Source organism: Schistocerca gregaria, chromosome 4, assembly GCF_023897955.1.
Source record: "Schistocerca gregaria isolate iqSchGreg1 chromosome 4, iqSchGreg1.2, whole genome shotgun sequence".
Taxonomy (NCBI): Eukaryota; Metazoa; Arthropoda; class Insecta; order Orthoptera; family Acrididae; genus Schistocerca; species Schistocerca gregaria.
This window is the reverse complement of record NC_064923.1, coordinates 575,692,920-575,707,036: the sequence shown is the minus strand read 5'-3', so window position 1 is coordinate 575,707,036 and position 14,117 is coordinate 575,692,920. Positions and strand designations below refer to the sequence as shown.

The following is a 14,117-nucleotide window of genomic DNA, read 5'->3' as shown; positions in this document are numbered from 1 at the left end:
ACCTAACTAACCTAAGGACATCACACACACCAATGTCCGAGGCAGGATTCGAACCTGCGACCGTAGCGGTCGCTCGGTTCCAGACTGTAGCGCCTAGAACCGCTTGCCACTCCGGGCGGCTATAAGTAATTGTGGCGTGTAAGTAAATAAAGGGTCAAGAGCCAAATTGGTAAAATTCCGCAGTAAATGCCCAGACCAATAACATATATTCTGACATGTGCGTCACAATAGCGGGGAAAAGTGTTTACAGCTGTCTAAATATAGCATTCGCGTTTAAGACCAGCATCGATGTTCAAATAAAGTGTGTGCCAATTCTTTGTTAGTGTCTTGGCGACGTGCACTTGGATGAATTGCTGCCAGTTGAAGTATCTCTGTGGTTCATTTGCAACATTAGGGTATTACTGAAGCAATTATTAAATGCATATAATACATAGTATTGCAAAATAGAAAGAAAAATCCGCATCAGAACGGAGGAAGTAGTGCTCACAGTAAAAGGAAGAAACTAGGCAGTGAAGGAAAGGAATATACTCGAAAATAGAATACTGTGCTACCAGCTAAAGAAGCTCCCAAGCACCTGGTAGACCTTGACTGTCATTTTAACAATTATTAGAGAGCTTGGAATCGACGTAGGAAATGTTAATGTTTTTCAATGTGTTTAATTTATTACTGAAACGAATTTCATATCGACTAAAATCATCGTTCTCCTTATGAGGTCATAGTTAACTACTTGCATGGAATCATTTACTTACCTAATAGAAAAGAGTTACTTTACGGAAAAAGAACGCATGTTTTTGGTGAAAGGAGACTGATATCTTGTGATCGTGAATTTGCTCACATTCAGAAACAAAAGAGGCTAACGGTGTGTAAAGTTCCGGAAGATTGGTTTAGCTTCATCACTGAAGCTACGCACGCATTACCATTCACAGTGACTGTTACCAAGAAGGAGAATATAACGACTTTAAGTCAGCTGCTGAAGAAATGGTTCAAATGGCTCTGAGTACTATGGAGCTTAACTTCTGAGATCATCAGTCCCCTAGAACTTACTACTTAAACCTAACTAAGCTAAGGACATCACACACATCCATGCCTGAGGCAGGATTCGAACCTGCGAACGTAGCAGTCACGCGGTTCCAGACTAGAACCGCTCGGCCACTACGGCTACCTAGCTGCTAAAGAAATATGAATGTCACCAGTGTGCATGTTTCAAGAACACAGTGGATCAGACTTTCTGGTGTACAGCTAGAAGTATTGCAAGTTCTGTCAACTGTCAATGCAATTGAAGAATTCAAGAAAATTTACGTCTTGAAGAGGACTGTGAAACCTTCTGATGTTCAACAGAGGCACTACACTGTGAACCTAAGTTGCCTCAAGAAAGGATAAGTTAAAATGATTCCATTTGTAAAAAAAGGAGAGTAAATGGTTTTACAAGAACCTTGTGAAATGAGTGAAAATGGAGCACTTGCAGCGTTATTTTTGTTAACGTCATCTCATTTCCTTAAAAGTTTGTATCATTTTGATCTTAAACCTATTGATGTAGAATAAAAACACATATATGATATGAAAATAGTACAGTTTTTGTGTTTTTGTCGCGATCTCCAACTTTTACACTGCTGTTGCATAGCTACTGTATACATTTTGTTCATTATCTCTGAACCAGATTTTTGGTGTTTGGCCCAATATTTACTTACATTCCACAATTTAGTTCGTGGCACTGAACATTTGTATGTCAGCTCTTGAATATCGGGCTCTACTGGGGATAACTGGTGTCCACATAAGTATGGGATCCTTTAAGACCATATTCAGCCCTTGTTCATGGTACCCATGTGCGACACTGCTGTTGATACATCAGTGGAGTCATCTTGAGTGGTAAGCTATTAGTTTCATTTTATGTGTTGTGTGACGTTACATTCTTGTCTCGTTAGCGTTTTTCCGTCCCTTTTTTTAACCAGAATCAGATGATGGTATATGGCAAGACCGATATTACTGTACGTGCTGCGCTATAGATAGAAAATTATAGAGAAATGGCTATTAAAAACTATGATGGCGTGTGTAAGCATAGGAACACTAATCTCGCCAATGCACCATGTCCGGAACTGAGTGTTTGTGGTTTTAGCTTCATGTTGCCGGCACCCGATCACCATTATGCTGCTTGGCTTACGTAATAACAACCTATTTTCAGCCATTTCGCTGGTGGCCCTGGACACGCGCCTTGGCTGCCTGGATGGCAGCCTCCCCCCAGATTCAGAACCTCAGCGGATTATCGAGGCGACGCACACCGCGTTCGACTGCATGCTCAAGCTGGACTTGCGGCCCTCGCCCTGGAAGTACATCAGCACGCCCGCCTGGAGACGCATGGTCAAAGCGCAGGATTACTTCTATCAGTAAGTGAGTAGGACTAAACGGCGCGCTCTGTGCCAGCACTCAGGTTCGACATGGGAAACATGTTGCAATTACTCTAGACTAGAGGTTATAATGCCTGCTTGCCTTAAGTATAGTCGCCTGCTGCGATCAGTGTTCTTCTGTCAGTACCTACCCATTCCCTCATTCTTGTATAGCCAAGGACGGTAGCAAGGTTATCTGAATTCTTCGGTCACAGCAACTGCTTCTAGCGTGGACACAAATGGAGACATTGACGCGATGTGTGTAGGTGGGTTGTGGGGGAGGCGATGAAGAGGGGGGGAGGGGGGGGAGGCAAGCAGAGCAATCAAGTGGGCAATTAAAGCCCAGCCCGATGCTTCGTCTCCTGTATACCATCTCTAGTGAGGCTCTTCCACGCCTCCGGTGACCATTAAAAAAATTTCCCGTTGCCTCTACCATGCATAGTTACTGATCTACTATAGGATCAGGACAGGATATGCATGCTTGATGTTGTCATATCTGTAGGATCGTGCATCCATTAAATGGCCCCATCGAGGAAGTAGAGGACTAAGTCAATGTTGCAGGGTCTTCCGTGGAGAAAAAGATTGTCTGAAACAATGTGACAGGGCGATTGACAGAACTAAAGTATTGTGTCAAATATTTTATTACCTCTTAAAATAAAATATGTTTAAGATTTTTGACTTATAGCATAATATTCACAAGGACCACTTCGTTCAGGACCAGTAGAAAGGACATTATCATATCTCTTCCATTTTTTTGTAAATATTAATTACGTCTTTTTGTTTTATGACATATTCTACAACCTTGAGTATCCTCCTACTACGCATCGGAGGAACGAAAAGATGTAAATTCCTTCTCCTTTTTTTTATTACAGAACTTGGCCAATTACGAGGTGCATTCAAGTTCTAAGGCCTCCGATTTTTTTGCTAATTAACCACTCACCCGAAATAAGTGAAAGTGGCGTTACTTCTCGACGTAATCGCCCTGCAGACGTACACATTTTTCACAACGCTGACGCCATGATTCCATGGAAGCGGCGAAGGCTTCTTTAGGAGTCTGTTTTGACCACTGGAAAATCGCTGAGGCAATAGCAGCACGGCTGGTGAATGTGGGGCCACGGAGAGTGTCTTTCATTGTTGGAAGAAGCCAAAGTCACTAGGAGCCGGGTCAGGTGGGTAGGGAGCATGAGGAATCACTTCAAAGTTGTTATCACGAAGAAACTGTTGCGTAACGTTAGCTCGATGTGGGGGTGCGTTCTCTTGGTGGAACAGCACACGCGCAGGCCTTCCCGGACGTTTCTGTTGCAGTGCAGGAAGGAATTTGTTCTTCAAAACATTTTAGTAGGATGCACATGTTACCGTAGTGCCCTTTGGAACGCAATGGGTAAGGATTACGCCCTCGCTGTCCCAGAACATGGACACCATCATTTTTTCAGCACTGGAGGTTACCCGAAATTTTTTTGGTGGCGGTGAATCTGTGTGCTTCCATTGACTGGCGCTTTGTTTCTGGATGGAAAAATGGCATTTACGTCTCATCCATTGTCACAACCGACGAAAAGAAGGTCCCATTCATGCTGTCGTTGCGCGTCAACATTGCTTGGCAACATGCCACACGGGCAGCCATGTGGTCGTCTGTCAGCATTTGTGGCACCCGCCTGGATGACACTTCTCGCATTTTCAGGTCGTCATGCAGGATTGTGTGCACAGAACCCACTGAAATGCCAACTCTGGAGGCGATCTGTTCAACAGGTATTCGGCGATCCCCCAAAACAATCCTCTCCACTTTCTTGATCATGTCGTCAGACTGGCTTGTGCGAGCCTAAGGTTGTTTCGGTTTGTTGTCACACGATGTTCTGCCTTCATTAAACTGTCGCACCCACGAACGCACTTTCGACGCATCCATAACTCCATCACCACATGTCTCCTTCAACTGTCGATGAATTTCAATTGGTTTCACACCACGCAAATTCAGAAAACGAATGATTGCACGCTGTTCAAGTAAGGAAAACGTCGCCATTTTAAGTATTTAAAAGAGTTCTCATTCTCGCCGCTGGCGGTAAAATTCCATCTGCTGTACGGTGCTGCCATCTCTGTGACGTATTGACAATGAACGCGGCCTCATTTTAAAACAATGCGCATGTTTCTATCTCTTTCCAGTCTGGAGAAAAAAAATCGGAGGCCTTAGAACCTGAATTCACCTCGTATAGACAGCTCAGATCCTAAGACAAAGTTATCAGGTTGTGAACCTTTTTATGTGTGATGGCAGAGTGTAAGCGCACGGCAGTTACACCGTGATTCCGGCACGTCAGTAGGTAGCATTGTCACAATACTGTATCGCCATTAGTATCCTCCATACCGAACGTCACTGCATTAAGAACTTCGTGGCCCCGATTGACATAATTCGGTAGTGTTTTGTGAATGGGCACGTCCACAATTGCAAACGACCCCTCGATCTATGCCGAGGTACTTGCCGCTATTGGTAGCCGTGCGGTCTTGGGCGCCTTGCACGGTTCTCGCGTCTCCCCCCCTGTCGGAGGTTCGAGTGCTCCCTCGGGCATGGGCGTGTGTGTTGACCTTAGCATAACTTAGTGGTGCGTCGAGTAATCCCATGTTCGAAATGTCGGAGGAATACAACGTTACGAATGGGGTTTCCAATTAGAAGTTATGAAATACTGGCCTGTCCTACCCTCGCAGTATGGAGGTGTGGACCAAAGTCCCATTGAATATTCAAGGCCATGGATTAGCAAGTCGTAAATTACGTATATGTTCCCATTTCTATTCCTCCAATTACAGCGCCATCTCTGGCGAAAGGAAAAAAAATCTTCAGACAATATGTAAGTAGATTTTGCCGTAGAGTCGTAATCTGCAATAAAAAATGGGATTGCCATTGAAGATTACAAAGTTGCTCCCAGTCACCAACGCACTGCTTGTAGTGGGGAGTTGGGTGTGTTATCATTGGATGTCCCTCTACGAGCCAAACAAACTGAAATTTTAACTTTTTGATCTGATGTGTGGTTTTCGAAATATTTCAATGTCTTCGGTTAAAATGAAGACACTGTGCACGAATACAGGTTGGTCTACTTAAAACGTTGGAGCGCAAATGTCTCTGGTACAAAGGTCGATATTGGAGAGCGACTTTCAGGTGTACGAGTGTAAGGCAGAGGCTCATAAAAGTAAATACGTACAATGAGGCATTCTGAACCGTAAGGAAATATAAATATCAACACGTACTTACAGTTTTTTTTAAATGGACACCCCTTATGTGTTAGGCAATCAGTGGCATGAAAAATCACAAAAATAATGGTGTAGGTTTCATCGCAATACGTCAACTACATCCCGAAAAATAGCAAAGCGAATTTGACGCCTGAAACAAACGAAATCGCCGCTATTGCACATCCGTAGATGCAAGCGTGAGTAGTGGGGCAGCCTTCGTACCACCTCACTTTCCATCGTTGCCAAATTTATTCAAAATGGCCGAGATGACGTCATCCAAGATGGCGGCGTGTAGATTTGGCCACAGTGCATGACGTCACCCAAGATAGTGGCTTTTGATGAGAAAATAGACCAATTGTGCTATGTCCACTAACCTAACATACAGAAAAAATGTGGGGGAATTTTGAATTTTGGCAGGAAAATGTACCAATTGGGCTACGTCCACTAACCTAAGCCTCCAGAAAAAAATAGGTGCGAAATTCCAACACGATACTGCATGCAAAACCATACTTGTCTTTATTATTATTCATTATCATTTATTAACATTCATTATCATTCATTATCATTTATTATCATTCATTATCATTTATTATCATTCATTACCATTTTTTATTATTTATGTTCATTTATTCTAATTTATGTTCATTTATTATCATTTATTATTATTTATTATTATTATTATTGGCCTACCTCCACTAACATAGAAAATCGCGTCAAGTTCAATCATTTATTATTATTTATTATTATTTATTCAATACACCTGATTTTGGTGGGGAGTAAGCCAGTTCCGTTACAACCATAACAAGTTCAAATTCCAACACGATAATCTGTCACACATACTAAATAGTCCACCTCATCCTAACAAGTTTTATTGTTTCAGTCATAAGCTATGAAAATAGCGTCAAATAATAATAATAATAAACTGCACTTCAACTAATCTGAGTCAACTCCAGTGAATTCGTGGGAAAAGGACTGAAGTCTTTATTTCAAACAGTACAGTCATCACTTGTTCTCCAACATACTTAGTACACATCTTCGAGATCGCAGCAGCATCCACCATGCTCGCTATGAGGTCTGGAGTCCAATTGTGTGTTAGTGCGCATCTCAGCCATCCGAGGACGTCGCTGTGACGTAATTTAAGATGGCGGCAAGAAAGCCAATTGGGCCACGTCCACCAAGTTTTAATTTTCGCGGTCACTTATGCTTCCACCGCTAACTTATTAAAATCGCGCCACTTGTACTAACCTAAGTCACCATGGGGGCAATTGACTTTTTATTTCAGGCATTACAATCATGCAGGTGTGTCCCAACTTTATTTCAGGCATTACAGTCATATAGGTGTGACCCAGCTGACTTCGAGATGGTCACACCACGAACTCCAGAGCCCAAATGGTTTAATTCACGTCGTCGCCAGCAGAGGGACCTACCCCCCCCCCCCCCCCCCCGCCCCACCAGTCTATGGTAGCCCACAGGTGCCGCTGGTCCAGCCAGCAAGCCACCGCTGATGTCACAGGCGCCACTCGGCTGGTGTAAACATCGGCCGGTCGGTTCACGATCCACCACGCAGCTTAGTGAGGCAAGCAACGCCCCGCCACACGTTCGTCGCCAAAGTTGTTTGCTCGAGAGGCGAATCTGCCCTGACGTCACACCCGTAGATAGGCCAGTCGCAACCTGCTTCGCTGGACAGTCGAATCTGGCCACGAATTTCTAAATCAGCACGCAGACATACATTAATCACGTCACTTGTTATACGCAAAGTCACAAGGTGGGAAAAGCACTCTTTATTTCATGCATTACAGCCATGCAGGTGTATCCCAAGTGACTTCGCGATGCTCACACAACGAACTCCAGAGCGCAGCTGATGCACTCCGCTCCGTGCCCCGCCTGTCGGCTGACGCGCGCGACTCTCTCCAAAGACCCCGGGCGGCAGGTAGGCACCGACCAGCGTCCCAGCCTGCGCCAGCCACTGCTCCAGAGACCGCTACGTAAACATCCTGCCGCGCCCACGAGCACTTAATGCTGGATAGGACGGAACCTGTCGACCACGTGCTACACAAAGGACACGTTCCACCCCAAATTTATTTTTCTGAACAGGTTCGAACCTGCCGATACCTACCTCACACAACCGCCTGAGATGTTTGGAAAGTTCTATCTCGTGACACGCTAAAAGCTATATCGGTCCTCAAGTTCGCAAATTCCCAGCACCGACGGACAGGAACTGACACACTTGCTTTGTCCAAACCACCCTCACGCTACATACCGCGCCACCAGCACGTGTGATGGAGCACAAAGGACGCTCTCATACCCATAAACTTTAGAACTGCAGACGGACAGACAGGAACCGACACGCTCGAACTGGAATGTTTGATATCCGATTTAGAAACTTCCTTGATGTCACAATGCGCGATCGACCACGTGGCTCTGTCGGACAAAGAACGCTCTCACTAAGTTAACTGATCACCTGATTCTCATTATTCACCCCACATGCTTCGAATACCTAATCCAAGATCTTCACGAAAACACATGAGCCATCGCGCCCACGTAGCTTAGTACCTCCGCAAGTGAATCTATTAAAGTTCGCATGGCTATTTAATTAATTTGGTCAATTAATTAACCTCTCTGATGCGGGAAACTGCACATCCACCTAGACTTGGAATCAATTTTCGCCACTGCCACGCCCACCTGGAATTGAAATGAAATAGTTAAAAGTCCCTACCGACCACCACGTCCTTTTAGCGACCCATTTTGTTGACTGACATATACTAATGCGTACTTCCATTTACTAATGTGTACTAACCTACATTAACTTATATCACATTCTGTCTATACAAATAAGCCAAGCTGCAATTCTGATTGTCAGTTCGTGTTTCGCTACCAACACAAGAAAATTGTGGCAAACGAAGCCACTAACCTAAGTCACCTACGACGGCTCAAAATCGTCTGCTTTGCCTCTCTCACACACCACGGGCGCGAGACCACCCACGTCACAGCCGGGACTTTTATACTCGAGTCGGACATACTGCTCTGTAACTATTCTAGCTAAACTATGACCCTAATACTCTTCTTCAATCCACACGGTCTAGCACATGGCCAGAGCACACCTCATACCTTTAGTTAACCGCTGAGAGATGGAGATATGTTGCAATCACATCCCTCGCGCTCTCGTAGCTACTCGCCTCAGCAATTTGATCTAACAAAACCTCCAAGTAGAGAAAATAACAACCAACTCTAACTCTCTCATATTCTATATCGTCTCACAAATACTGAACGTACATTTTATTTATGCATCGAGTATACCTATCACTCTCATACAAAAAACACTCGCCCTGATGTACCTGGTGCCATGTTGCACAGTCGGCAGACACGCAAATAGCTCCTACTTTCAGTGCACAATATCAAACTGCTCCTAAATAATGCAGTACACATATCTGTAAACATCATCACTACTCATAATCTGCCCAAATAATGCATAGCAAAATAACTTAACAGACGCACGCAATCAACCTATCCCACACTAAGTCACACATCCGACAGCTCTCAAAGGTCTCTGTTCGACCGCTCAAACATGACTTGATGACAGCCGCATTCACACCTAACACCTGAGAAATTCATATCACCTACATGCCGAACATGACCATCCAAGCCAGGCCGCGCAAGTCGTCTGTCACCGTCGTAACGCAGTGCGGTCCAACACACATGTTAAGGCCGCATTCCATTGCTTGCCGACCTATATGCGACACATCATCACCTTCACGTCAGAATAGCCGATAGCGAGTTCACACACACACACACACACACACACACACACACACCGTCCACACACATCCCAGCACTTCCCTCCCCGCACAATCTAAAACGATCATCTGACAATGTAAAAAGAAAATAAGAGCCCAGTCAACTTCTCCGAAATTGTATAGTGCTCCCAAAAATAGTTAACGCTCACTTCCGTGTCTTCTCAGCTTATTTGCAAATTCAAATTGTTACCCTAACAAAACTGGTTCACCAAAATAATACTGAAGCGCTCCTAACCTCCTACCTTTCCAGCTCTCAACATACGCAAATGTTCTCAACCCTCCTATATCCCAGTACAACCGATTAATCATTTTTATTCCTTCTTATCGAATTTACTGGCCTTATTTCCTAAGGACCTGTTATCGAGGTGCCATCCTGCTTTTCTTTCTGTTATCTTTCAGTTTCCGCATTTGTTACGGTTTTATGTCAGATCCATCCATGCGACCGCGACATAACGTATCGTTCTGTTTTCTAAAATTGCCTGTAAATGTAACCCACGCCTATCCAGTCATCTCTACATTCGGAGAGCGCTTGCTCTGGAACCTGTCCTTTGTCCATCACGTGGTCGGCAGGTTCCATCCTATCCAGCATTAAGCGCTCGCGGGCGCAACAGGATGTTTACGTAGCGTTCTCTGGAGCAGTGGCTAGTGCGGGCTGGGACGCCGGCCGGCGCCTACCTGCTGCCCGGGGCCTTCGAAGAGAGTCGCGTGTGTCAGCCGACAGGCGGGGCACGGAGCGGAGTGCCTCAGCTGCGCTCTGGAGTTCGTTGTGTGAGCATCGCGAAGTCACTTGGGATACACCTGCATGACTGTAATGCCTGAAATAAAGTTGGGACACACCTGCATGACTGTAATGCCTGAAATAAAGAGTCATTTACCCACCTGGTGACTTAGGTTAGTACAAGTGGCGCGATTTTAATAATTTAGCGGCGGAGGCATAAGTGATCGCAGAAATTCAAACTTTGTGGACGAGGCCCAATTGGCTTTCTTGCCGCCATCTTAAATTACGTCACGGCGACGTCCTCGGGTGGCTGAGATACGAAATAACACACAATTGGACTCCGGACTTCGTAGCAAGCACAGTGGATGCTGCTGTGTTCTCAAAGATGTGTACTAAGTATTTTGGAGAACAAGTGATGACCGTACTGTTTGAAATAAAGACTTCAGTCCTTTTCCCATGAATTCACAGGAGTTGACTTAGAGGTGGACTATTTAGTATGTGTGACCGATTATCGTGTTGGAATTTGAACTTGTGTCCGATTTTTGTTATGGTTGTAACGGAATTGGCCTTCTCCCCGCCAAAATCAGGCATATTGAATAAATAATAATAAATGAACATAAATAAGAATAAATGAACGTAAATAATAATAAATGATAATAAATGATAATGAATGATAATAAATGATAATGAATGATAATGAATGTTAATAAATGATAATGAATAATAATAAAGACAAGTACGGCTTTGCATGCATTATCGTGTTGGAATTTGAATTTCGCGCCTATTTTTTCTGGAGGCTTAGGTTAGTGGACGTAGCCCAATTGGTCTATGTTCCTGCCAAAATTCAAAATTCCCGTCATTTTTTTCTGAATGTTAGTGGAAATAGCACAATTGGTCTATTTTCCCAATGAAAGCCGCCATCTTGGATGACGTCATGCGCTGTTGCCAAGTCTACATCCCGCAATTTTGAATGCCGTCATCGCCGCAATCAAGAATAAATTTGGCAACAATGCAAAGTGGGGTGGTACTAAGGTTGCCCCACTACTAGCGTGGTCCCGACCTGTCAATGTTCGTGACAGGAAACCCTATTATTGCTTTTGACCCTCGTGATAATAGTTAAAGTAAGATTACATGCATCAATCACATCATGATTATGAGCAACATAGGGTTCATGATTGTATCTCGAGCTGTGCAATAGGGGCGCGTTTCGTTGATTTCAAGCATCAACTTCGTTTGCAATTTTTGCGGTATGTAATTGAGGTATTGTGATGAGACCAATGATATTCATTTTGTGATTTTTCATATTATTGAGTTCGTAAGTAATAGTACAGGGTGTCTATATGATGGCCGTGTGGTTCTAGGCACTTCAGTTTGGAACCGCTTGAACCCTACAGTCGCAGGTTCCATGCCTCGGGCATGGATGTGTGTGATGTCCTTAGGTTAGTTAGGTTTAAATAGTTCTAAGTTCTATGGGACTGATGACCACAGATGTTAAGTCCCATAGTCCTCAGAGCCATTTGAACCATTTCTGTCTATATGAAAAATAAAAGTTTTTGTTGAAACTAATATTTGATTACGTTTCATATTGTGTGATAGTATTTACTTTCATGAGCCCCTGTCGTATATTCTCAGTATCTATTTTTGTTTCAAAGATAATTGCGCTGAAACGTTCAACTGGGCCACTCTGTACATACGAGTAGAAATGGGAAAATTGTGTTTTTATATGTACCTGTATTTGAATGAAAATGAAACTACTAATTTAAAAAGCAATCTAAAGAAGAGGACCCCCTTACAGTAAAAGAAAAACAGAAGTATCTCATAAGGATGCAAATACATATATACATACATACTTATCGGCGGCACAGACCCTGAAGTCCATGCACTGACGTTACACGTTCCTCCATAGACGGTAATCTTGTACGCTTTGTACCCACTATCCTCATGAACACCCAACTGCTGAAGTTATTTCTGCGGTTCATCTTCCCATCGCTTCCTTGGTCTTTCAACCGGACGAGTTCCATCAGGTTTTCTATAATCATAACTTTAGGCCGGAACGTTTCTGGCCTTTTTACAATGTGCCCTGCCAGGCTTATTTTCCGCCCTTTCAATTTCTGCATAATATTCGGTTGTTTCATTAGGTTGCACAGTTCTTGGTTCTTTCCACGTCACCATGCGTTATCATCACAGATTGGTCCAAAGATCTTTGTCATGATTTTCCGTTCAAAGATCAGCAGTTCCTCTTCATCTTTTTTGTAGTGCTTAAAGTTACTGTCCCACATAACAACACCGTTCCTGTCACTGCACTATAGGTTTTAAGTTAGATCTTAATTGACAGATTCTTGAAGAAATTATCTGCTTCAGACTCATATAAGCTTTAGACCTAAGTAATAAATTTGTACATATATATTTACATAATGTATTTACAAAGATGCATATAAATTATATAAATACATATGTACAAACTAAACCTATGTTCTGTCTGATAAATGTGAAAATATGTCAAAATATTGAAACGATTTCTCAATAACATCAGTAAATCGGTGCAACAGTACATGTAATATGACATTGAAAATTAATAATCGTAATAAATAAAAAATTAGCAAGCCTGTATTACATTTCTATTATGTGCGTTCCTAGCTGTTTAGTTCTACAGGGTGTTACAAAAAGGTACGGCAAAACTTTCAGGAAACATTCCTCACACACAAAGAAAGAAAATATGTTATGTGGACATGTGTCCGGAAACGCTTACTTTCGATGTTAGAGCTCATTCTATTACTTCTCTTCAAATCACATTAATCATGGAATGGAAACACACAGCAACAGAACTTCCCAGCGTGACTTCAAACACTTTGTTACAGGAAATGTTCAAAATGTCCTCCGTTAGCGAGGATACATGCATCCACCCTCCGTCGCATGGAATCCATGATGCGCTGATGCAACCCTGAAGAATGGGGCATTGTATCACAGCCGTCCACAATACGAGCACGAAGAGTCTTTACATTTGCTACCGGGGTTGCATAGACAAGAGCTTTCAAATGCCCCCATAAATGAAAGTCAACTGGGTTGAGGTCAGGAGAGCATGGAAGCCATGAAATTGGTCCGCCTCTACCAATCCATCGGTCACCGAATCTGTTGTTGAGAAGCGTACGAACACTTCGACTGAAATGTGCAGGAGCTCCATCGTGCAAGAACCACATGTGTCGTACTTGTAGAGGCACATGTTCTAGCAGCACAGGTAGAGTATCCCGTATGAAATCATGATAACGTGCTCCATTGAGCGTAGGTGGAAGAACATGGGGCCCAATCAAGACATCACCAACAATACCTACCCAAACGTTCACAGAAAATCTGTGTTGATGACGTGATTGCACAACTGCGTGCGGATTCTCGTCAGCCGACAAACGTTGATTGTGAAAATTCACAGTTTGATCACATTGGAATGAAGCCTCATCCGTAAAGAAAACATTAGCACTGAAATGAGGAGTGACACATTGTTGGATGAACCATTCGCAGAAGTGTACCCGTGGAGGCCAATCAGCTGCTGATAGTGCCTGGCACGGAAACAACTGGTTCTCCATACAGTGACGTGGTCAACGTTACCTTGTACAGCAGCAACTTCTCTGGCGCTGACATTAGGGTTATCGTCAACTGCAAGAAGAATTGCCTCGTCCATTGCAGGTGCCCTCGTCGTTCTAGGTCTTCCCCAGTCGCGAGTCATAGGCTGGAATGTTCCGTGCTCCCTAAGACGCCGATCAATTGCTTCGAACTTCTCCCTGTCGGGACACCTTCGTTCTGGAAATCTGTCTCGATACAAACGTACCGCGCCACGGCTATTGCCCCGTGCTAATCCATACATCAAATGGGCATCTGCCAGCTGCGCATTTGTAAACATTGCACTGACTGCAAATCCACGTTCGTGATGAACACTAACCTGTTGATGCTACGTACTGATGTGCTTGATGCTAGTACTGTAGAGCAATGAGTCGCATTTCAACACAAGCACCGAAGTCAACA

The 14,117-nt window shown here is 43.7% G+C and overlaps 1 protein-coding gene across 6 annotated transcripts in view; it reads left to right on the top strand.

Moving 5' to 3' along the window:
• LOC126267421 (probable cytochrome P450 301a1, mitochondrial) overlaps nucleotides 1–14,117 on the top strand; it is a 114,134-nt gene that overhangs the window by 60,030 nt on the left and 39,987 nt on the right. For all 6 annotated transcript variants that reach the window (XM_049972669.1, XM_049972674.1, XM_049972673.1 and 3 more), the window contains one exon: nucleotides 2,180–2,381. In XM_049972669.1, the coding sequence (XP_049828626.1) occupies nucleotides 2,180–2,381 (202 nt within the window). The remainder of the gene's footprint in view (nucleotides 1–2,179; nucleotides 2,382–14,117) is intronic.